The following is a 26987-nucleotide window of genomic DNA, read 5'->3' on the forward strand; positions in this document are numbered from 1 at the left end:
TTTGTGACAGCATTGGCTTTTAGTGCAATTGTGCGTGTGTACATTTGCACTGTATATCTACATATATTTTACATACACATACTGTAGACAAATTGTGTCTCTGTTTACTATTTCTTAGGTGGGTTGTTTAAGAACATCAGGTCACATTTCATGTCTGTTGCTCATCAATTGCAATTACAGACTGTGGAGCACAACAGTTGTGAAAAACTATGCAAGGATGTCTGCTTAATGTCAATTTTTAATTCATCTCGGTGCATGCTGCTTCAGTTATATCACCAACCCACTGTTTGATGCCCTTTGGGCTCAATTAGCACAGAGGAAAACTCTCCAGCCAGGATGTACTGCATTTGGCAACAGTGGTTTGACTGCAGATGAACAACAGGCTGCAGTCAAGATCCTGTTATATAAGAGAACGCCATCTCTCTGGAGAAGACCGGATTTAAAGAAATGTTACCGCTTGCCTTCTGAAGTCCTACTTCAGTGCTAGATGGTTTTAATTGAAATTAAATAGTAAATGACAGTATAGCGTTATGACATGAACAGTAAAACTGAATGCACATAAAAGCATTTTAGCATTAAACAAACATTGTTGCTGGGCATGCGAGTATCAGAAATGATTGGAAAGGTTCACTTTATCTGCCCCCATATGAGAAAGAATCCAAATAGTGAAAAAAAAAGATTATTTATTCTTTTCTCTTCAGGCAGCTGAAAGAAAAACTGTAGCTTTTCGGTACAATTTCCATCCGTTTTAATGGGTTTATTCATGATAGCAAAAAGTATGAGCAATTAAATTACTATAGCAGGACCACACTGACCAGCTTTATTGTATTTCGTAGCTTCAGTTGCCAAGCATGTCAGCACCCATTAGGTTGTTTTTTACCGATCAAAGCCCGTGATCAGTCTTTGCAAGAGGGACTCCAGCCTAGAAAGAGCCAGATGGGTTTTTTCCAAACCCATAATGCCCTGGGGAAGAGCAGACGCTTTGAGTACTGCAGACGTAATTGCTACAAAGCACTTGCAAATGTAGTTATTGTTTTTTAACCATCAAAAATAACAAATCTACCCATTGTATGGTTTCTGAAACTGCCAAAGGGAGTGGTTCCGGTGCCATTTGTAAATTAGTCTCACATGAAAAGAGAAGAGGCCACGCCACATGCCTCTCAGACTTAAAATATGACATGCAGATTGAAGTTGAATTCCTGAGGCCTTGGTGGAGGAGATAGTTTGTGTTTGTTGTGTGAGGCTCAAAGAGGATGCTTAGCAACTCCATTGGAGGTGAAGAGATGGTTGCCATCCCCTCAGCACAGGAGGGAAACTAGCTGAACTGAGCAACATACCAGTTCTACAAAACCAACAACATCTGGGGCTGTGCATTCACACATGCATGCACAATGAAGGTTAAGATGTATCAGCTGCAGCTGGAAGTGGACGTGCTGTAATCTGCAGTTGGTATAATGACCTCAATTCAGCTGAGGAACAGGGGAGAACAGCTGCACTGATCCAGCACAAACACACTCACAGGAGCAGGTCGAGTTGGCACTTCCTTTAACGTGCCAAGAAAATGACTGCCAGTGCCAAACGTGCAGTCTAATTCTCATTCTAGTATCTTAAAAAATACAACAGTTGTTTGTTTAATGTGTTGTATACATACATACATATGTGAAAGTTATGTTCAACAGCTTTGGAAGAATTAAAAAGATCTGTTGATCAAAAGAAACATGAAGACGTTAACAGTTATTTCTCTTCTGGCCAATTAATAACGCAGATGGAGTTCTTATCTTCAGAGTATGAATGGGATGAGGTACCTTTGGAAGAAACAGTACTATATTGAGAGGAAATCTGCCCATTTATTTTAAGAGTAGAAGTATTTGACTACCAGTGCTCATGATATCTATGGTCATGACACAAAACCTCCTAACAACACAAAAATGTATCCAATCCAAAGTAAACATCGAGATACACTAACAAGCTAAAGATAATCATTATTATAGCTGTAGTTATATTATAGCTATAGCGCACCAGGCAATTCTAGTCAGTTGTTTGTTGATTGATCAGTGTGTTATTTTAACAATGCAGTCTATAATTTAATTTGGAATGTATAACACAAAGATAGGAAGGGAAAATATCAGGCTTTTTTACCTTTCAGCCTGTCTGCCAGAACGCCGGCCTCGTGCTCTGAGAAGTGCATGATGGGAGGAGGCGAGGGGGGATGCAGTCTCTCCTCCTCTATCTTCCGTCTGTGGCGTTCCTCCCGTGCCAGGAGCCGCTGCTTGCACTCCCACTCATACAGATCGTCCCGGGCCTGCGCGAAGTCCACATGGAGTCTCCCCGAGTCTTTCTTATCAGTGCTGGACCCAATACGCATGCGGTACCCTGTAGGTTGAGCGAAAGAAACATTTTACACCAGGCTCATACAGTAAGTGCCAAAATAAAAACCCCATGGTTTGCTGAAAATTTTACATCTGTTTTAGCATAATAAATCTAGTGGCACAGGGTAGAAAGTGGGGAACAAAATCCAGTGGAGACTTTCTAAAATATGGAAGTATTTCAAAAATATAGATTACTTATTATTGGGTATAAATTTAGAAGCATCAAAATAATCACATAAAAATATACTTATGGTGAAATGTTTGAGACTACTGTAGCTGAATTGAATAATGAACTTAATAACACAATCCCTATACCTATCATTTGCCTAGCCAAGCTTAGTTAATAAAACAAAAATCTTTTATCTTTATATACAAATGTATAGGCTTTTAAAGGATTTAAAACCTGCAGCCTTCCATCCAGAATGCCAATGCTAACTCTACATAAAATCCCTGGGACATCTTCCAAAGCTCATGCCAAACTTGCAATTATAATGGAGGCTTGATATATCTTTAAAACCCTTCTTACATATTTAACAAAAAAATATTACAATTCTGTTTAAGTACACATTATAAATACAGTATGGAAATGCTGGTTTTAATTAGATTCACTTCATTCCTCCTGAATAACAATCAAAGACTTGAGTTAATACCTGAAAGGTAGATTGCTTTATCAACCATGAACTCCTCAGTAAAGCGAATGTGGCAGAAATTCTTCTTGCTCTTTCGAATTGCAGTAATTTCCCCGCACTGGTCGAAGACTTCTCGTATTATCTCCTCATTGGCATTCTCTGGGAGTCCTCCTACAAACACAGTCTTGCATCCCGGGGGTCTTTCTCTTGTAGACGGAGGTGGTAAATCTAAAATGTAGAATAGTTAATTCCATGATTCTGTGGTCTTTTCTGCATGGTCTGTTTAATAGCTGGAGGGGCTTCTGCAAACTCTCAGCCCTGGACATTTCACCCCTCTTGGCATTTCCTGCTTTGGAATTTCAGATGCAGTGATCTGAACATAAAATAAGGAAATATTTCATGTATTTCAGTAGTATATGTGTATTTATTTGTCTTCACTTCGTATTTCCACCCATTCATCTCATTCCTGGAAATATTTAATTGAAACTCACAAAAAATGATGTACATCATTAAATATATCCTAGGCTTCATAAATATAAATCACATTATTCTTGATGTGGCAGATTGATTAACATGTTTTCCTTTTTTTTTTTTTTACTATGTTACAATTTGTCAGCATGTTTATTGTTTGGTTCTTTGCTTTTCTTAGCATGAAATTACCATAGAGTATAAACTGAAACAAACTTGTTGAATGCTTTTTTGTTTGATTCAAAATTTAATTTGACCATTTTATTCATCACACTAGCACCGGAATTTCTCATTAAATTCAGTTGTTGCTCAAATACAAACTAACAACCAGGAGATCACAAAAGAGCACCCCATGCAGTCTTTAGTCTACGGACGTGCTCACCTTTTTAACATGCATAGAATCTAACAAATTACATACGCCTCCTATACCATCTCAAATCCTCACACAAACCCATCATTGCCTTACAGAAGTCTGGAGACTAGATTAAGAAAACCCATGCACTCTGGGAACGAGAGCTGCTAACTCATCTGAACACAATGCATTTCACTTGACTTGTCAACAGCTTTGAAGCCACTGCATTTGTTTTAAAATAACTAATAAGCTTGACTTTTTATTCTAGAGAATGCTTCAACAAAGCCCCATATGCTGAATATCATAAAATTGCATTCCAGGAAAAAAACAAACAAACAAAAAAACAGGCTGTGGATTTCTTGTAATGAATTGGGCAAATACAATGTTTTTCCATGAATTGGACTGTGAAACAAAACTGAAATAACTGTCTGCAGACAGTTTAATGTTTTCCCTTAACCCTTTGGTAGTGAAGACGTCAGTTTTGTTTCTTGTTCTGACCATAGTTATAATAAAATCGACATTTGTTGTCATCAGTAGTGCAGTGTTGAGCTGCAGGCGATGACTCTAAACCGGGGTCATCTCCGTGAGGAAGGAGACACACGAAGTGGCTCTGTGATGACAGCTAATGACAAGACCCCTGTTATGGAGAGCACCTAGTGTGTTCCAGGAGGAAAGGCCATTCAGAGAGCTTTTGATTTTGCTCAAAAATACCATTTCCTCTTGTTTCCCCATGACAGCACTACTTGTGAAGACTTCCAACTCCAACAAAAACCGAACCAGACTAGCAGTACAAATAAATAACTTTAATGTGCTAGTCATTTGAAAGGCAGGATTTATATAGTCAAAATTAATCTGCTGCCAATACTGAATGATGTCTTCCAGGCTCTACCAATCACACAGATGTTTAGTCTCAGGTTTTGTCTGGGAAAGTAGAAGTCCAAGAGTTCAAAAAATAGTTCAGAATGTATCTTACAAATTAGGGGTCTAGGCCTACCTGACTTTAAACTATATAACTGGGCAGCACAACTTAGACAGATCAGCCAATGGTTTGGTAACCACACAGCCTCTTGGGTAAAAATCAAATCCTCTGACATCACATTATAGTGTAATACATTTACCTTTATTATGGTGCTTAAGGTGTTAAAGCATGACAGATAATCCAATTTGATTTAACTCAGCGAGAGTCTGAGAGGCAGCACACAGATCTATGAAGTGGAAATATTCTCTTTCAAGTTTTGTGCCTAGCTGGAAGACTCCATCCCTCCCACTGATATTCAGGGAGAGTACCTGTAGGTTTGATGGTGGTATTCAGGAATTCAGACATTTATTCCACAATGGAATATCATCCTCTTTTAATCAGCTCCAAAACGTTTTAATATTCCTAAAACTAACATCTATAGATTGTTACAAATAAGGCATTTTATATATTCACTTCAGAAATGTGTTGGTAAACCCCATGCCTCAACTTTAGGGGAAATATTTAGAGAGACTAAAATTACATCACAGGTATACTCCCTGGTAGAATGAATCATCTTCGTAGACAATGGGAGAACAATACACAAGAAGAAATTAGCCCAGAGGACTGGTCTCTAATCTGTGAAAATGCAGAAAATTGTTAATATAAAAGGCATAAACTCTTACAATTTCAAATAATACAAAGGGGATACTATATTCCTTCTCAGCTACATAAGATGCACACTGGGATATCTGATTTATGTGGGCCAGACACAGAGAGGATCTTTTCTTCATATGATGTGGAGCTGCCCAAGATTAGCTTGCCTTTTGGGAAAAAGTAATGGAGGTTATCTCACTGTCTACTGGAATACAATTCCCAATATCCTCTCAGCTATGCTTGTTGGGTAACCTTGAGATCGGTGACTCTTTTCAGAAAACATACTCTAATTTAGCACTGTATTCAGTGAGGAAATGTACAGCAGTTCAGTGGAGATCTGCTGAGCCCCTAACAAACACACAATGGCTCAGAAAGTTGTCAAAGATATATCCCATGGGATCCCGTTTACTATGATCTAAAACACAAGCCAGAAGATTTCTACAGAGTGTGGACCTCACACATGATCGGGCTAAGAACAGCAGGACTTCCTCTGCCCACCTTCTCATTCCCCTTCTTCTGTTTTGCTCAGTGGTTGTGGGATTGGGTGGGTTTCTTTGTTTTAGGTTGGTTTTCTAATGCTCAGTTGTCCTGCTCATAACTATGTCAAGATGTTGTACTGTTCTGCATTTTAATGCGATTGAAAAAAAGGAGGTGTGGGGAGCTCCTGGTTTGCTTACTTGGATTCTGTGGGAAGAGAGTGCAGCTCTTGCAATGAATGATCTCTTTCATGACAGGAAGCTCTGCGGACACGGGGGGCGGGGGCACCAAGCTGATCCCGGCCATCATAGGGTTAATGGGAGTGATTCCAGTCATCATTCCCAGACTAGGATCAAACCCAGGGATGCAGATCGATTCTGGGGGGAAAAAGGTCATCTAAATAGTACGCAAAAATACTTCTATAGTAAACCTTCATGATTCCACATCGGGAGCACAAAAATATAAATATCACCCAGGTTCCTGAATGACACTAGTAGCATTAGTGTGCAGTTAATGCATCTGTAATATATTCAGTGGTTAGACATAATGGACACTGTGTATAAAATATAATTACAGAAGGTCATGGAAACAGAATTATAATGAAAGTACAATGCAGTGTTGTATTTATCTAAAGCAGCTATTCAGCTATCGGTGTAGGTTTCAATGCATCTCTAAGGACACTTGACAGAGTAGAACCTGTCACACAAGTGGCAAATGAAATACTGTATTGACCGCATTCTGCAAACAAAAATAATAATAAATAAAACAATCAATCAATCACAGTGTCTCTAATTTGTTCATTTACAAAGCATGTCTTGGAAGAGCAATGTAATTAATGACATGCATATTGATGGTCACTTCTGCAAGATGAATAGGACAGTTCCTTCCCATTTTTAACCTCATATCTACAACCTGCAACAACACTACATATGGATGTTTTAAAATGACATTCATTGCACATATAGTCAAATATTTTGGCAATGAGTATTTTTTTAAAGCAGTATAATCAATTAAATATATCCTAGGCTTCATATATAAATCACATTATTCTTGATGTGGCAGCTTGATTAACAAAATATGAATGAAGGGGCATTAATATGTGTTTTATGTCAAAGAACTAGAACTCAGAAATACTTGGAGTGACTGCAAACTCATTATAATATAAGGAAAAGATAACAGATAAATTAGACTTCAAGGAACTTGATTTTCTAATGTTTTTTTCTTCTTCTTCATAAAGACTGATTCAAAATCACATTCATTCGTTTGGCTACAGGCTCTACTAGTTTTGCCAAAATGTGAAAAACTGATCTAAGCTTTTAATTATTTATTTCTGCGGCAGCAACTGAATCCAGGGCATAGCAAAGGTTTTTCAAGAGCTTAAGTTTATTTTTCTGCAGGAAGCTACCCTGCAAGATAGTAAGATGTTATCAATCAAAGCTTTAAAAAAAAAAAGTGTTACTATGCAAATAAAATCAATTGATACTATGTCCAAAGCACCATCTGCAATGTTTTATATATATATATATATATATATATATATATATATATATATATATATATATATATATATATATATATATATATTCCATATTGGCCATTAAAAACTGAAGAACAAATCCAGCACCAGGCAAGATAAATGTTTCCTGAACATGCTTTACATTCATCAATAAGAGGTTACTGTTTCCAAAGCCCTTTAGAGCAGCTCGAACATTGTGTTGACTTTATTACCCTTTCATTTGCAGGAGGTATTATAACCTATAGCACTGAACATGCATATGTAAAACAGAGATGCCTTTCAGATATTGTGAAAGATTGTTTAATAGCCTTTGGTATTATTCAGTTGAGTTTTCTGATTTAACTAAAAGCTTTCCTAAAATGTAATAGCCTCTAAATCCAGACATGTAAAGATATCCATGGCTTACACAAATTTGAAGTCATCTCCTTTTATGTTAATTTATTATCTCAATACAGCATTATCAAAGCAAATCCTTTATATTGAAGGAAATATATAATAGCTAAAATGTAAAAAGTATTCCCGAAAAACACAGAAATGTACGAATTTCTGAAGCGGTTTGTTTTTCTAAACAAAATGTTCACAAACAACAAAATCTGCAAGCGTGTGTATCCTCTGTTCTACACACCAGGACATTGTTGTTGTGGTGTAAAAGTTAATTAAAAAAAAATAATATATATATATATATATATATATACACAGTTAGAGCTATGTTGATTTTCAGGCTCATTAATATTAAAATATAGCATTTACTTAAAAAAAATAAGATAAAAAACGTTAAATTAAAAAAATGCTAGCAAAGACTTCAAAAGTATTTAAAAAATGATAATTTAATAAATCTCTAACATTTTGTCAGAAGAAACTTGCCATGTTGTCTTCCAACTACAATCAGCTGGTTTAAGTTACTATAATACTATAACTAAAAACAAACTTCACTGTTTTGAGAGAGATACAGTAAGTGCTTTCACAAAACTGGGAAAAATGACTTGAACTGTCATCCACAGATCGAACTGCTTGTCACTGGAGAGCTTCTTTGTTTCTTGTGAGAACAGATGTTAATAATATAATACATTTAGAAATTCCAACACATAATTTTTCACTTTAGTCTTTTGTCATCATTATCAAATGTTGTTTTGCCAGATTCATCATTGTTTTGTAAGACTCTGCTTTGTACCATTTACAAACTCTATTAGGGCAATGGTAAAAGCAAGTGTAAAATGTTTAAATACATTTTCATTTAAACAGGAATCTATTACAAACCTGCCCATCACAAAGGGCTAGAAAGGATATCATTATTTAAATGCACATGTGATTTGCAAAATTCAAATATACAATTCAAATTATTTGAGCTCAGGAATCTTTCAGAGGATATGATAATGCAAAATGCCATCAATATGCATGGGGATCTATTCATGCATTTTAATTTCAGTCTAATTTGATACAATCCTCTAAGGTTTCCTTGGAAGTATTGTCCTTCACTATGGTAATTAATGTGAGATTGGTACATCTCTCAGCATCTATTTGCAGGAGTGTTTTGATGTGGATTCAATCTGCATATTGGAGGTGAATTTACAGTATAGATTTCTCAGCAGTTTTGTATTGTTTATCTCAAGAATATCCTTGGAAAACAATTATGAACTCCTGAAGTAAGACAGTCTGATTGCTTTAACCACTGACTGATCACAGATTACCTCAGAGGGTCTCCTGTGCATACAGTAAATATTAATTGAGAGATTAAATATCAATTATATGACTAATATTATGTTGTAATGTTATGTTCCACAACATGTTGTAAAGTACTTATTCTTCATCACTGTGGGATCAAAGGAGAGCATGCCTTGTCCTTCATTACACAAACCCAGCTGCATAACAGACCAGAACTTGGAGACACAGCGAGATGAACTTTAACCTTTAACTGAGGAAAACTGTCTAAGTATGCGTATGAAAAGGAGAGTGTAGATATTTGTGCATGTGCAATGAAACATAAATTCCTTGTTGGAGTGCCAAAAGCAATGCGATATATCCTAAATAAAGCGGTGAGCTTCCTCACTTTTAATCTGAAACAGCCAACAATCCTCACAAAGGGGATTTTAGAACGGGACTGGATTACATGACTATAATCTTGCAAATACGGATTTGTTTCCTAAACATATCATCTACAGGCAGTACTTAAAAATGAACGTGATATAGAAGGGAATACAGCCAATTACCTGAGACGAGCTGTTGTCCAGTCAGCCCCATAGGCACAATCCCCAGGTTGTTCATGGCTGTGGCCCAGGCACCAGGGTCAGCCACAGGCACACTGATGTGGGCCTGCTCTGATCCCAAGCTCCCTACACCATCTGCTGCTGTGGAGAAACAGACACACTCTCAGAATGCAACAGCACCGCAGCGACTGATAATAAGAAATTACCTGTGGAGGGAAAAAAAGACTTGTCAGTCATGACTGTGATCTGAATTCAGATTAGACATGCCTGTGAGGAATCGGGGATGACAGGTGCTGAGGGGGTTGGTGGGAAGACGGAGAAGGGAAGGAACGGCAGACAAGCTTGTGCTCAGCAGCTCTCTAATTTACAGGACAGGTGCTTCTCTGCAGCTCATGTGTCCAGAAACAAATATGCCAAACAGCACTGTGAAATAAACCCAACAGCCTCCCCCAGGCTTTAACTACCTGAGCTGTACACCACTTAATCCATGTACATGTAATACCAAATGGGTCTGCAACTACTGCAGGTTGTTCAGGATCAGTTTAAATCATGCACTGGGTATGTTATTAGCTGGTTTACTACAAAGCCAGAATGTTGCTGATGGGTTCAGTTTATACATCCCCTCGGTACATCTGCATTGCATCATTTTCATACCACTTTCCACACTATAATATTTTGTTTGAAAAAAGGCCTCTTCTTAGCATTAATTTAAAGAAACCCAAACTTCAGCTTGCCAGGCAGTAAAACTTATTAATGCTGAAAAAATTATCAGGATTTTTTTTGTTGTTGCTATGTCTTGGGGGAAAAAAAGCATTATAACAACACTGAAATAAGCATCCATCACACTGTGAGCATGAATCATTAATACTGATTATAATAACAGCAATATATTACCACCAGCCATGGCAGGTCCTCCGTTTTCCCTTTCCTGCTTCCCACTGCTTTCATCAGAGCTCTGGCTCACTCTGTAGCTGCTGGCGATGGGAGACAGAGACGGCTTGCTGTTAGAAGCAGTATCTTATAGCTGCACATTAAACCCTGCAAACGATATAAAAAAAACATTGCTTACTTCCATTCAGTGCTGAGGAAAAACAAAAACACAGCAGAAAGTAATTTTATCTTCAAACAGATTCCTTTTTCTAAGGCTAAAATGCATGCTTGTTAAAAATATAATAATTATAATAACAACAACTACAACAACATATGAGGAATAAAAGTGCATGACTTTGAGAATCTGTGTGGTAGGGAGAGAAACTCAAGGACATCTGGGTCTTCAAAGACAGTTTATTGCGTTCTGTCACTGAATCCCCAGCAAATGAGCTGGATCTGGCCTGTCGACAGAGTGACGGATGTCATTTAACTCTCTATCATCAGATGTCTTACAGTTCCTCCAAGCAGTAAAATCTTCCAGACATCAGTCTTTATCTGCAACGCTACAGCTCCCACTGCTTGTATGATATAATGCAAAAATCGATGCCTGTAAAACATTAGCAGATGCTCTCATGTGATAAAGAAAGAGCTGTTTTTGGCTGAATTTACAGCACAAGGGCCACTAATTATTTAGTAAAGTGTTGCATAATGTATGGCTTTCTCCATTCTCAAGTGCAGTTGAAAAACTACAATGTCATCTATACCCTTATAATAAGATAAACTGATAAATACAATTCTGGTAAATACAAGACTGAGAAACGCAGTAGAGTAAATAAAATGCAAGACAATATAAACCATTCAAAACAAATAGAAAAGCAACACATTCCTCAAACACTGGGAACTTAAAACAATGTCCAGATCACTTTGTATTTTGCAATTTGTAAATGGACTGAATTACCGAATGATGGCTCACCAGAACATATTCTGTCTACTGTATGTTGTTTTTAAGCTAACTAAATGTATTGATAGATAGACAGACTGATCGGTAGATAGATAGAAAGAAAGAATCCATCCATCCATCCATTTTCGAAACTGCTTATCCTGGTGAGGGTCGCGGGGAAGCCAGAGCCAATCCCGGCAGGCATAGGGCGCAAGGCAGGAATACACCCAGGACGGGACGCCAGTCCATCGCTGGGTTAGAAAGAATCATATTAATATAATTGTTTTACTTAGACAATGTCTTTTGCATGGTTCTGCAGAATGAGGTTAATGTAGCATTACAAACATACTTGGAAACTTCAGAAGCACTATCAGGTCTTATATTTAATGCAGCTTGACGTGACAATGTAAGTTTATGACACATAACATGGCATTGTCATTTCACTACTTTACATCACTCCTGCTCCCTTGCTGTTCCACCCCTCCTGTTGAACATCGGAAACTAAGCGTTGTGAAACATTAATGTTGCATTTAGGAAATACAACTGATAATATCTGTCACTGTGACATAATCTAACTGTGAACATAATAGTCATTTTAAATCATTAGACTGAAATCCTATTATGCTAAGAGTAGGGCACATACAATTTTAAGCATAAAGTATCCGTGGAAAAAAATGAATAGGTACCTGAATTATACAGTGGAATAAAACAATGATAGGAGTTTATAGACATGGAAATGTTAAGCACCTTAAAAGTGTTCAACACCTTTTATGAGCAAATTCAGCACTAATGTCTCTCAAAACTAAAACATAAAGGTCAGCTAACCATATCTATTTAGGAGGATGTGCCCCATATGGATTTCAAATATAGTACTAGTTCAGATTCAATATCTTTTGTGTGTGTGTGTATGTGTGTTAAAATACTAACCATTAAAACCAGGACTGTTTTACCACTGCCTGATTATCGGTATGACCTTCAAAACTCAATAATTAGCCTGTTTATTTTTTTTTTAAGGTCACATGTTCATAAATTACATTCTGCATTGCATTCAAGGGTACACTTTGGCACACAACCGTGATTGGTGTCGGTGAGGTGACTGAGCTATCGCAAACAGAAAGCCGAGTGCGATTCAGCAGAGCAGAAAGTCAAATGCTCCAGTCGGAAAGGGTCGTGACCATGATATCGGTTACTATTTAAATTAAACTGTTATTTGTAATGCTTTTGGAAAAGAGTCATTAAACATGCATTCGCTCATGTAATAAAAAAACACAAGTATAGAAGGAAGCTTGCAACACCATGCTCTGTTTCCACCTTTCTAGGCTACAGTTAGAAATGCTTTCCATTGCATTCCTTTACAGTTCAGTCATTATTACAGCACTGTTGCAGGTTTGTTCACCAGCCTAACTGAATGCAATTTTCCTTGAAATTGAAAAAGAAAGAAAAAAAAAACAGAGCACATAAATGAGAGAACCACAGCAAATGTGTACTAACAAGTATTGCTGTTTTCATTTCAGTAATCAATATCTATAATGAATCTTTCCGAGGGGCATGCATAAGTTTAATTAATTAATTAAAAAGCTCCAGAATGCCAGTGTCCTTTAGTAATTGTTGATACAAATGAAATTCTATATCAGGCTCTCTTCCCAAATATATTCAGCCATTACATGTTCTGCATGATAAAGCCAACTTTGCACAAGCTGTTGAAAATGTATTAGTGCTTTCATAAAACAGTGGCATTGCCTGTCAGCCAAAAGGAAATATTTCTGCAAACCAAACCTGCTGACAGTGATTGACATAAAGCCAAAATGCCAACAGTGTATCAGCATTTAACATATCACCTAATTATCAAATTGATCAAAGTCAGTTACACAGGCTGTTGTGGAATGCCTTTTTTGTTTACCTAATAGAAATCTCGTTCTTTGGAAACCATGCCGCATTAATCCCTGAAGCATCTAGACCAGTGAGATAGAACAAAGGAGTCAAGCTATTATACTGTACGGCCCCGAGAGGAAGGCAAGGTAACAGCAGGAATTGCTGCAAGAGAGAGGACAGCAATGTGTTCAATATTCAAAAGGCATTACAGAGGCAGTAAACTGTAGGCAAGGGAGACCTCTGCATTTACAGGCTTGTGAAAGCTTAAGGATTGTGCTTGTGATGCGTGGCTGGGTTTCTCTAATCATCAAACCTAAATGTTTACTTTATAGAGATGTAGGAGATCAAGATTCGAGGTGAGAAAAGTATTAATGGTGTATGTAGTGCATGGCAGTGGTTCCTATACTTTTTTGTTTATGGACCACCAGTATGGTCCTTTCACAGCACTGTTAATATCAACGGATGGGTGCAGAGATGTCGTGGTTGTGTCGCAACATTATATTTCCCTTAAATTTCCGACACAATGTTGTACAGATGAATCCTGGAGTCTATAAATGTACCATGTCCAAACATAAGTACGCATACGTAGAATGCTGTGACAACATCATCACAATTTGAAATTTGTTAGCTGGTTAGTTTTAAAGTCATTCCTAAAATGTTAGGCTTGGAATTTAAAATTATCTTTCAACACACATGAAATGGTTAATTAAACAAATGTACTTGTAACAGTTAATATCAAATATTGGCTTCACATACAAAGAAATCAGATGTATGCACCAATCAAATCTCTGATGCAAAGTAATAGTGACAATTATAACCCTGATTGACAACCGATTAAATTAGACAGATTTGCATTTAAAAACAGATTCTGTAGTATTAACACTAAGTGGTCGTTAAATACAGTATGCATGCTGCTCAAAAAAAAAATGTGGTTAACATGCTATTAAGTGGAATGGGGGAAAAATGTTTTTTTGAAGGTCAGTTCCTTTTTATATTTCACACAATATTCCACACCTCATGCGAAACCATTAGCAGTGTCTGTGATAGGAAAGCTGGGATCGAGCCAATTCAGCAAGCGCAACAGCTGCAATTTCAGGCAGTTATCCAGACTCATATAAGACAAGGCTAATGAACACCTTAAAATACCTTTGTGACAGATGTTCTTGTGAAGCTACCAAGCTTGTTAAGGTGACTTTTGAAAACATTCACTCAAAGTCAACAAGCATATCAATGTTTGGCCTTTGTACAATTAAAAAGTATAAAAAATGAGAGGGCTTAATGGAACATATTGGGGGGAGGTGCATGCATGATTTCCTACTATCTGTCTTTAACGACCATTGTGTGACACTAAAACCACCTCCCTCCATGTCTAAAATAACTAACAACATTTTCACATTTGCATCTCAGAAGTAGGAATCATCCTATGGGAATAACAGATCATTTATAGAAAATTCTACACCCCCCTCCCCACCAAAAAAAGAAAAAACACATATATACGAACTATTGGTGTTCTTTTGTCACGTTTCATATGTACTGTTTTAATTGGATTTGTTGTCAGCAGTGGTCTGAGTTGGAGAGCCAATGGGAGAATGACTCTGATAAACCCTCTTTCAAACATGGGTCTCTGCACTGGCACCAATTATTTTTCTGTGTCCCGGGGCATATGCCACAACATTGTGCCTGCTTCATTTTACTTATCTTTATTTTTTCCTACCAATGAAGCATGGTGTTGGACTGGACCTCTTCCTCCCAATTGGCCACAACTGAAAAACATTGTTACCTGATAATTAAGTACAGAATGATCCATAACCTTATAGGCAACACTTGAAAATAAGGTGGTGTGATTCCTCATTAATATATATATATATATATGAATACTACAGGATTAAAATCAATCTGAGTTCTGATTCGGAGCACATGAACCCTAGCCTTAACCCTGTTATAAATGTGATTAGCCTCAGTACTCAGATGACGTGCATTATCATGTGTTAATCCTGTGGTATTCATATATTAATTAATGAAGAATCACATATCTTATTTTAAAGTGTGACCAAAATAGGTAAATAAATTTCAGTAACCTCAAATGCATTCAGTTTATATTTAAACTATTCTGCTAAACCAAACCATCACCAGATTCTAGTTCAAAAATGCATATTATAATCCTGTTATTTCTCTACACTTTTCTGATGTGTCAAACTTTTTCATGAATGTGACTATAAAACCACTGTTTGTATTGATTCCTGTGTTTATTGAGTGACTGCAATCACAGCTAAAATAGAATTAAGGCGATTATCCATAAAGCATTCATCATTTCATGTTTCACACATACATATGCGAAAGCAAGTTCGAATTCTTGCAGTGGCACACGTGTAGTGTAAATACTGCAGCGGACAGAAAACGTTTTTTTTCCGTGTTAATTACGTAATAAAGACTGAAAATGTAAACACATTGGAAGTGAAAATCTTTTCTCTCTGCTCTCTCAGTCTGCAGAGATGGGGCATAACGCAATTTCATTTCTGCCTCTGGATAACACAAAGCACATAGATTATCATGATTGAGTGCGTTCCCTTTTCTCATTTAAAGATGATTAGCGTTAATTTCATTGCTCTTTATTGTACCATGTCCCTTGTCTTACAACCTGAAAAAATCAGAAGATGCAGCATTGCCTATCCAGAACCTCTGCTTTCCCAGAGGGTTTGAACTACAGCTTATAAATTGCACAACCTTCTGTAGTGAATGTGCGGTCCAAGGTCAGCTGAAGTATACAGAAGAGAAATGAAGATGCATGCTTACGTGCCATTTGGGTATAAAATATGACGATCTCTCCACAGGGCAGGATGATGAAGTATGCATGAGGAAGGAGGTGAGACACAAGGAAGTGTGTCTTGACCGTCATCTCTACGCTCATGTGCAGATATTCTCATCAGGCTGGATAAACTACAAAATATTTGTGACACTTTAAATACAGTGAGCACTTGTGTTCATTATATAATCCTATGCTGGATGACAAGACTGTTAGGTAGTAGAAAGCGTAGGATGTGCAACTAATTACTCTCCCTTCCCAGCCTCAAGTACTGTAATTGTACAATAAGAGTGCATGTGGACTGTCATCCCAGGAGCGGAAGAACAGAACTCCTGTGTGAACTGTTAATGAAGACAAATGGGCCCAGTTGTACCTCGTGACACCAAACACAAATCTGTGTACAGCAAAAAAGCACCATAGCCCTGTCTCCCCTCTCTGTCTCACCTGTCAGAGTCCTGCTCCTCATTCTTTGCTGAACATTGAGGAAGCATGTGTTACAATTCTGGCTGTGTTCTGCTCAATACCCCTATTAGTAGAAGACTCGGATGAGATGCTCAAAGAGGAGTCACACACCGTGAGTTTCTAATGATAGCCCACTCCCCTCCCCCACTTCAATAAAATGAAACTGATGCTACATCTGCTGTTCTCCTGAAATGACACATTACTAAGGGCTTTATTGCTTTCAGGAGAACATGGGGGTCTTGCCAGTGTAACTTAAAGCAGTATCTGACAAGCACTGTTGTTGCTGTGCTGTTTAAAATAAGAATATATAAAAAAAAAGCATTTGCCTTTTTCATTGGCTTACTTTGAAATCTACACTTACAAAAAAATATCTGATGTAGAAAGCAATATTATGGTAACGTGGCTGTGCTGTTATTATGGTCTTTTGAGCATGCTGTACATGGCTTACAGAAATCCAGAACAACAGCATGAACCACAGCCCAGTGTACCACACAATTCAGTAAACTGCCAAAGTGCTCTCAGCAACCAGTAATGCTGGTATTGCCTCACAGAGGAGGACTGGATCTCAGGTTATTTTGCTCTGAAGCTCACACCTGAATATTTCAAATTAATCTTCATCATGTCTGAGCAGATGAAAAGCAGTTACCTTCAATTTCAGTAGTTTAATTAGTTTGAAATGTACGCAACAGCGATAGATTGATAACCCTATTTAAAATCAGCAACAATATACAAATGTCTGCTAACTCCATGCACAATGTCAGAGGCGATGCATGACATTAAAGATAGACTTAATATGGTTCTGTGTTAATGAGTTTAAAAAGGCACTTCTGTTCTCCCACACGAAGTTTCAAATCCATTAATGTATTTAATTTCACATCCATAGTCCAATTCTCATTGAAAAAAGCCATGACACATTTTCAAATGTTTTTGGACATCTCATCAAGGTACCTGATGAAACGCTGGTGTAAAGGCCGGGTTAAACGGTTTAAATTGAATATTTTCACCATCTGCCACTTTAAATGTACATATTTAATATGAATGTGAGAGAGCAAATGAACGAGATGTAGAGGAGGAATCGAAGCGCTAAGTGTGACAACTATGACCCGGGGCGGTGGGTGGAGGGGGGTAGGGTTGTGCTACTGAGTTGTCGACTGGGGGCTGGGGGGGCTGTCAAGGTATTCATACATTTGCAGAAATGTAATCGAGTCAATGAGATAAGACAGTTTCTGTCTGTCACAACGTCACAGCGATTTTATGTGTACGCACACGTTACATTTTTCATGTCACGAGGAGATGCTGGGCTGTGCTTAGAGGTTCTGCAACACAAAAATAGATACATAAATTAATATAATACAACATAAATAGATAACTAAATAGATAACGAAATAAATGCATTCATAAATAAAGAAAACATTATAAATTTGATTAATATATTTTTGTTTTTATTGATGCATTGATTTCATTATTTATGTATTTATCTAATTATTTATGTTTTAATCTTGGCATAAATTATACTCCATAGCTGACAGTTCCGGCACAGATTGAATGCTGTACTTAGTTGGAAAATTGATGTACAGTAGTAATCTGATGGGGAAATGCGAGTTCTGTAACTAATTTAAGCCTATCATCCAATTCAATCTTCACTTTGCCATAGATGTTCTGTCTGTGTCTGAAATTAACACTGTCCTTTAAGTGCTGGATACAAGTAATTGTAATTTCCCCAGACAGCTGAATGAGCTTGGCCATTTCTATGTTCAGTGACAGGAAAAACTAACTTTTATTTCATTTCAGCTTTATCTATGTATACTTAAAGTACTTTACATTGTATGCAAACTGCTTGCCTTTTTTGTCTACATTTAAAGAATTAAACATGCATTATCAGTAACGTTTTTATTTTTAAACAACACTTTATCTGGATTTTTTAACACAATTGGGTGTTACTCTATCTGCTCTATAGACAGACATAAGGCAGATGAGTCCTGAGGCCACTTTTTATCAGCCAGCAAAGGAACATGTTTAGATAATGTGATCATAACAGAATGCCTGTGGGTTCTCGTTGATTATTAAAGTAAACTTTTCACAGTTTCTTCTCTACATTTTGAATTAAAATGGTCTGAGCACAGTTCACTTATGTAAGAACCCACATGTGAAAATGCCTTAAGGTCACTTTTTAAAACACGTGGTTTATACCTCCTGCTCACTTTATTTCTTATACATGCATCCCTGTCTTATATCAATTCAAAAATATTTCAGACACATTTTAAGATTATTAAAGAATAAGACAGCATTCAAAAAATTATTTGTTTTAATACTGCTTTGAATCTTAAAAATAAAAACATTCTTCAGCTGTTCAGACCCCAGCAGCTTCAATCAAAATCTTACTTAATTAGGCCTACACATTGGAAATTACCAGCTGTAGTATGAAAAACAGAAATTAAATGGCATCTGAAAGTCCAGGAAAATCATTATTTCAGGAATAAATAAACCCTTGTTTGTTTTATCTTAATCACTGTAATTTGCTATGTTTATGATGCAATGAGTATGAAATAATTTAAATTCAATAAGAATTCAAAAAGTTTGGAATCCATAAGCTTGGCACACACGGCAGTTCATTTATGTGTGACAAGTTATCATTAAAATGCTTGAAAGCATGGTGTTCATCAGGCAAAGGAATCCCAAATATAAAGCTTCTCCACTGACGCATACTAGAAGGTAATTTTGTTTAAAAACTAATCTTAACATCTGAGGAACGCGCATGCAATTCACATTTGAGTAATAAAATATCTTTCTTACATTTTAATGAGGTTCGCAGCTGTGCCGCTTGCCTCTCAGTATATCTGACAATGACAGAGTCCGTCTTTTCTCACTATGCAGTTAGGCAGTGTGTGTGCTCTGTAAGTGCTATACACACCCCACTTCATGTTGGAGGGGGGCCAGGCAGCAGAAGGGAGCTATTTCGTTTTATGAAGTGTATCATCGAGTAACCCCCTGGGTCTCCGATAGTCCTGAAGGACAGTATTCAATCACGCTGCTGATGGCACCTGTCTTCAACCCAGGCAGGCGCTGTGGGACCAGGCCACCAGTGTCTGCTTCGCCCCAGCACGTTTCCCGGCCGCCCAGTGCGTCCCACAGGAGCCCCCCGTACTGCTGTTGGTTCACAGCTGTTTCAGACATACAGAGCCTCTGACAGGCAGTTTAAAGAATAACCCCTTTTTGGAAAGGAAACAAACATTTGGTGCAATGCATTTATTAATTGAATTAAGCTTAAGGTTGTGTCATCTCTCAGATCATCTTGCAGAGCAGATAGGGGGGACAGGAGACAATATGAGATGATTGGCCCCAGTTGGTTTGATTATTTGGCTCCTCAGCAGCAGCCGTGAAATTTGCTTCTGAAAATGCCAAAGCACTTGTACAAGGTGTCATGTTTACATATAGGAATGGAACCTCCAATTTGTGTGGTATTGGCAACATTACATGTATGATATGGTACTGGGTGGATAACAATTATGTTTTTAACAATCTACAAAAGTCAGAAAGGAGGAAAGCTATCATCTGCACCACAAACAAATGAAAACTGAATGCATTTAGTTTCTTTGTTTATCATTACATTCACCCAATCTGCACATTTCTATATTCCCTTTGTGTATCCCTTATTTTTCATGCAGATCATAACACAAAATGTTTCGAGGGGATTTCCATCTGAGCCAAAAGGTGCGAGTCATTGCATATATAAAATAAACACCCAATCCTCATGATTCTATGTTGCATTTTTATGCAATCGAGGCGAGGGGGGGCCGCCCCTGTAGCTCCCGGAAACAAAGGCACATGCATTGAGCCTTCACGATTTAGCCCCCCATTGTAGACTATGGAACAACTACCACAAATCCACGCTAGAGGCATAAAAACGCTGCTTTATCCTTTATCTCCCGTCTAAAAACAGGACACATTCACCAATATCACAAAAAACTATATATTGGAGAAAAAGTGAACATCATGACGTGTTTCGACTTATCTTCCTCAGAGCATCGCCAACGGGATGGGAGCTGCTGTCAATCTTTCCTTGAATGGATAATCTGTTTTATATAAACTCCCTGGGATAAGGCACCCCACATTTAAGGTTTATTAAAACTATTGTAGTGCCAGCAATTTTTGAAACTCTCATATACATAAATATATACCTATTCATTGTTTGATGACTGAAGCTGAAAGACTACAGCCCCCATAAGACCTTGCTGTCTTCTCCTCTATAGGTTTCGCTGAGCTGAGTTGCTCCAATGATCTATGGGAGCTGTAGTTCTTGAACCAAATTCAGACACAAATATATATACACACACAGTACAATGATTAACATCACCATCATCATCTTTTTCATAATAATAATAATAACATATGTGCTGATCGTTCTACATGGCATAGTCTTGCATTTGAATATGATTATTAAAAAATACATAAAGAAATAATTACCCCAATTGCGAATTCTCCACGACAGGGGTGTGTGGTGGGGTTTGTGTGGACGAATCAGCGGCAGATTTCCAATGGACTCTGCAAGAGGCACAATCGCAATGAGGGCATATATATATATATATATATATATATACAGTGAGGGAAAAAAGTATTTGCTCCCCTGCTGATTTTGTACGTTTGCCCACTGACAAAGAAATGATCAGTCTATAATTTTAATGGTAGGTGTATTTTAACAGTGAGAGACAGAATAACAACAAAAAAATCCAGAAAAAATGCATTTCAAAAAAGTTATAAATTGATTTGCATGTTAATGAGGGAAATAAGTATTTGACCCCTTCGACTTAGTACTTGGTGGCAAAACCCTTGTTGACAATCACAGAGGTCAGACGTTTCTTGTAGTTGGCCACCAGGTTTGCACACATCTCAGGAGGGATTTTGTCCCACTCCTCTTTGCAGATCCTCTCCAAGTCATTAAGGTTTCGAGGCTGACGTTTGGCAACTCGAACCTTCAGCTCCCTCCACAGATTTTCTATGGGATTAAGGTCTGGAGACTGGCTAGGCCACTCCAGGACCTTCATGTGCTTCTTCTTGAGCCACTCCTTTGTTGCCTTGGCTGTGTGTTTTGGGTCATTGTCATGCTGGAATACCCATCCACGACCCATTTTCAATGCCCTGGCTGAGGGAAGGAGGTTCTCACCCCAGATTTGACGGTACATGGCCCCGTCCATCGTCCCTTTGATGCGGTGCAGTTGTCCTGTCCCCTTAGCAGAAAAACACCCCCAAAGCATAATGTTTCCACCTCCATGTTTGACAGTGGGGATGGTGTTCTTGGGGTCATTCCTCCTCCTCCAAACACGGCGAGTTGAGTTGATGCCAAAGAGCTCGATTTTGGTCTCATCTGACCACAACACTTTCACCCAGTTCTCCTCTGAATCATTCAGATGTTCATTGGCAAACTTCAGACGGGCCTGTACATGTGCTTTCTTGAGCAGGGGGACCTTGCGGGCGCTGCAGGATTTCAGTCCTTCAGGGCATAGTGTGTTACCAATTGTTTTCTTGGTGACTATGGTCCCAGCTGCCTTAAAATCATTAACAAGATCCTCCAGTGTAGTTCTGGGCTGAAACTCCACGAGGTGAGATCTTGCATGGAGCCCAAGACTGAGGGAGACTGACAGTTATTTTGTGTTCCTTCCATTTGCGAATAATCGCACCAACTGTTGTCACCTTCTCACCAAGCTGCTTGGTGATGGTCTTGTAGCCCATTCCAGCCTTGTGTAGGTCTACAATCTTGTCCCTGACATCCTTGGACAGCTCTTTGGTCTTGGCCATGGTGGAGAGTTTGGAATCTGATTGATTGCTTCTGTGGACAGGTGTCTTTTATACAGGTAACGAGCTGAGATTAGGAGCACTCCCTTTAAGAGAGTGCTCCTAATCTCAGCTAGTTACCTGTATAAAAGACACCTGGGAGCCAGAAATCTTGCTGATTGATAGGGGATCAAATACTTATTTCCCTCATTAAAATGCAAATCAATTTATAACTTTTTTGAAATGCGTTTTTCTGGATTTTTTTGTTGTTATTCTGTCTCTCACTGTTAAAATACACCTACCATTAAAATTATAGACTGATCATTTCTTTGTCAGTGGGCAAACGTACAAAATCAGCAGGGGATCAAATACTTTTTTCCCTCACTGTATATATATATATATATATATATATATTTTGCATTGTGGCAGGGTGCATTATCCTGCTGAAAGAGGCCAATGCCATCAGGGAATACCGTTTCCATGAAAGGGTGTTCATGGTCTGCAACAATGCTTAGGTAGGTGGTACATCCACATGAATGGTATCCCAGCAGAACATTGCCCAAAGCATCACACTGCCTCTGCCGGCTTGCCTTCTTCTCATAGTACATCCTGGTGCCATGTGTTCTCCAGATAAGCGATGCACACGCATCCGGCCATCCACGTGATGTAAATGAAAACGTGATTCATCAGACCAGGCCACCTTCTTCCATTGCTCTGTTGTCCAGTTGTGATGCTCACGTGCCCATCGTAGGTGCTTTCGGCAGTGGACAAGGGTCAGCATGGGCACCCTGACTGGTCTGCGGCTACGCAGCCCCATACGCAACAAACTGCGATGCACTGTGTGTTCTGACACCTTTCTATCAGAACCAGCATTCACTTTTTCAGCAATTTGAGCTACAGTAGCTCATCTGTTGGATTGGACCACACGGGCCAGCCTTCGCTCCCCACGTGCATCAATGAGCCTTGGCCGCCCATGACCCTGTCGCCGGTTCACCACTTTGGACCACTTTTGATAGGTACTGACCACTGCAGACCGGGAACACTCCACAAGAGCTGCAGTTTTGGAGATGCTCTGACCCAGTCGTCTGTACTGATTTAAGTGGTAGACCATATTTCGGGCCATTTCACAAAAATAGAACACCTCAGAAAGTTATTTTTAAAATACAAATGCATAATTAAAACATTAAAATCAGCAAATAATTACATTCGTCAATAACTTCAACAAAGTAGTGCTCCCCCACTGTTTAACCCTTTACACCACAGAGATTCTCTATCTCTCTGTCTCGCTGTAACGATAAATGTCTATATATCTATATAACTATGTATGAATCTATTTCACCTCACCCAATTATGTATGTATTAATGTAATGTTATTGATATAGGCTAGCAATATTGGAATAGCTGCACGTCTGCATCTCTCGATCTCTGACTATAAACAGGGTGTCACGTCATCTCATGTCACATATTTCTGACAGATGCGGCCCAATCAAAACGCGAGGCGGTTCTGCGGTTCTGACCCAAAAAGGCTGCTGTCCTCGCGCACATGTACGACGCAACATGCTGTTGTCATGGAAATGATGCCTGACGCGTCAATCGGTGCAGAATATTTGACTTATTTATAAGTCGACTAATTATAGTATTATTGATATACTCCTAAAAGACACAATAGGGCATCAATAGTAGACTTTTGACGGAAAGCAAGGACGTACAGAGGGGAGGGGGGAGGGCAGGGGCCGTTACTAGCCACTGCTGATTCGCCCGACAATTCATCCACAGCCCCGCACTAACCCTAATCCGTCTAACCCCCCCCTCGTTTGAGTCTCTGCACAGCCCTGTTATTGCGTGGTCTTGGTTATTAAAATAAATATATACATATATAGGCTACATAAAGGCACCTTCAAAACACAACACATTTAAAATGTAGCCTAAACTGAGACCAATAAGGTTTTCTGGAGGCACCAAGCTGGAGGGTTAAAACATCAAGTGTGCGGCCCCTGGGAGCTGAGAGAAATAAGGCTGAAGAAGGTGTATTGTGGCTTCTGGAGGCGGCGCCTAGTTTCCATACAGAGCGCATTAACCTGTCCTCATTCTATTATGATGTTTTAAATACACTACCTATACATACAGAAATAAATACACAAATGTATAAATAAAGGCTCCTTCAAGACATTACATGTTTAAAATTTAGCCATTTGCCTCTCCATGGGATCAAATGAAAGGCGACAAATGCAGCGCTGTATATGGAACTGAGAGAATAAGGCTAAAGCAAGTGAATACCAGCTTCTGGAAGCATGGAGCCTGTGGGCTAAAGCATGCCGTTTGCGCACCTGGAAGCTGCGAGATGTAAGGTTTAAACAAGGGCATATCGGCTTCTGGGGGGCATAGGATAAAGCAGCGTATTTATGCCTCTAGCGGGGATTTGCGGTAGTTGTTCCATAGAATACAATGGGGGGCTAAATCGTGAAGGCTCAATTCATGTGCCTTTGTTTCTAGGAGCTACAGGGGTGGCCCCACCTCGCCTCGATTGTATAAAAATTCTTCTACTAGGTGCTTCGATGCATGTAGAATTGCGAGGAATGAAAGAAATGACTCGCCACATAATAATTTCAATTTCTGGACTTTTAGGCCGCTTCCATCTGACCTCTCCTTACAGTGCAACAATAATACATTGTGACTGCTATAGCAGAGTGAATTTTTTTAAAGGAGCAGCTGAGACACGACATAATGTACTGGGAAGCGTTTTAACACAACAGATTGAAAAAAAATACCTTTTTCGTAGCAGGAATGTCATCTAGCTCTCTTTTGCTTACAGTATCTCAGCTGTAAAAATGAATACTACACCCAAGTGAGAATGTCCATATGCAAATAAGCAAGAGAGATATTATGGTATGAACAGTAAAAAGTTTTGCTATATCAATTTTTCCACCATTGACAGTATTCATATGGAGGCAATTAAGAAACAGTATAGACTGCCAGTAAGCAATACCTGAAGTGTAGCATAAGGAGTAAAACAGACATTAAATAAAAACCACTAATGTGTTTTCAAGCTTAAGTTTTCAAGTTTCCAGTTGTCTTAATGTCTTTTTTAATGTAATGTTAAAGGGCACAAGACATTCTCCATGCAACAATGCTTTCTCACAAACTGAAAAAGGATGTATGAATATGGGGAACTGCACCAGACAGCATTTACATTTTTACAAGTATGGGGACTGTCGGTCAACTGTCTTCAGAAAAGTGCTGGATAGACAGAGACACTGAATTACTGCATCACTCCCTGCTCATCTAATTTAAATACAAATCTGTGGACCTCTTCATTGTTTTTATGCCCACGATTTGATGCAGCTTTCATCTCGGCCTGTCTTGTCCATAAGTGTTTATCGTTTCCATTTTACTGAGGCACAAGCAGCTCTCATGCTGTGTATTTTATATACCCGTACTTTTCTTAACCTGGCTATTGACATGCTGTGATAGTAATTGCATAATGGGAGCTAAATATCTGTACAAAGTAGATTGTAATTGCAATCAATGCTGTGAAACACATGACACCGGAGCAACATTCTCTATATGTGTTGTTTGCTTATCCATTTGTTATGCAACACCTCCCCGTGGGAAAAAAAAAAGTACTTTATTTTTGTCATTCCCTCCACAGTTATGCAGAATAGTCTTTTAATTTACTAAGGAGAAAACCAAATGTTTTTCCTTGGTTCATAGCAGGCCCATGCTTTGACTCATGGGTTTAGTCTCTCACAAGTCTTTAAAAGGCAAAATAACTAAGTCAAATAAATGATCATTATTTCACATAAGGTTTCAATTGGGGCAGTGACACCAGAGCTGCAGACAAAGCCAGAGCCAGAGGTAAGAGAGGCTGACGATTGTGAGTGTTAGTCAGTATCAAAGGAAAAGCACTCTATATGAGTGTATGAGAAAAGCATCATGGAAAGTATTTCTTGAGGTGCCATGCATGAAAAATACCATGCAAATTACCTTTCAGCAACACTTCTGCTCTTGCCTAAGGTTCTTCTCAGTGCTCTCTGAGTACTGGAGCACTTCCACCTGTTAGCTTGTTACACCAAATAAATGACTCTTTTTAGCTCTGTCTTTTAATAAATCCCATTCTCACCATTTACACACTCGTCAGGACAACACCAGACACATCTTTGGGATTGCTCTTAATCTTCTTTGACAAAAAACAGTTGGTGGTAATGAGGGTTATGATGTACAGTATTTATGTCCCACAGGACACATCCTCTTCTCTTTCATATGTATATGTAGCCCTTCTCATACTGTACAGTCATTGATTTTTAATGAAAAGCATTCAAAAAGTTAAATTATAAATCACCAGTACATCAAACTGGATATTTTACTTGTCATTTAATGGTTAGTGTAAGAAACTGTAAGCAGTATAATGTGCTAATTGCTGAACTAACAGACAATTGTTCCACATTAATAAACTTGCCCGGAAGGTAAACACTTCACCGTGTCGCTAATAAAAATCAGCAGTTCATGTATGGAAAACGTTACAATACAGATGTAAGAAATATATCCCAAAAATGTTAGTAACGGTTAAAAGTTAAATCTAAAGCAATGTCTAGTTTAATGCAGTCTCTTCCACCCAGCTTGTCTAATGGGTTTCGTTATTATTTG

The 26987-nt window shown here is 38.4% G+C and overlaps 1 protein-coding gene across 1 annotated transcript in view; it reads right to left on the reverse strand.

Annotated features, from left to right (window-relative positions):
- The window catches only part of enox1 (ecto-NOX disulfide-thiol exchanger 1), a 71668-nt gene that overhangs the window by 20441 nt on the left and 24240 nt on the right, over positions 1-26987 (reverse strand). The window contains exons 2-6 of the mRNA XM_066706637.1: positions 10522-10665; positions 9631-9768; positions 6108-6284; positions 3020-3226; positions 2140-2373 (exon numbers count right to left, since the gene is read on the reverse strand). Of these exons, the coding sequence (XP_066562734.1) occupies positions 2140-2373; positions 3020-3226; positions 6108-6284; positions 9631-9768; positions 10522-10531 (766 nt within the window). The 5' untranslated portion in view covers positions 10532-10665. The remainder of the gene's footprint in view (positions 1-2139; positions 2374-3019; positions 3227-6107; positions 6285-9630; positions 9769-10521; positions 10666-26987) is intronic.

The sequence above is a fragment of the Amia ocellicauda genome, chromosome 6 (genome assembly GCF_036373705.1).
Source record: "Amia ocellicauda isolate fAmiCal2 chromosome 6, fAmiCal2.hap1, whole genome shotgun sequence".
Taxonomy (NCBI): domain Eukaryota; kingdom Metazoa; phylum Chordata; class Actinopteri; order Amiiformes; family Amiidae; genus Amia; species Amia ocellicauda.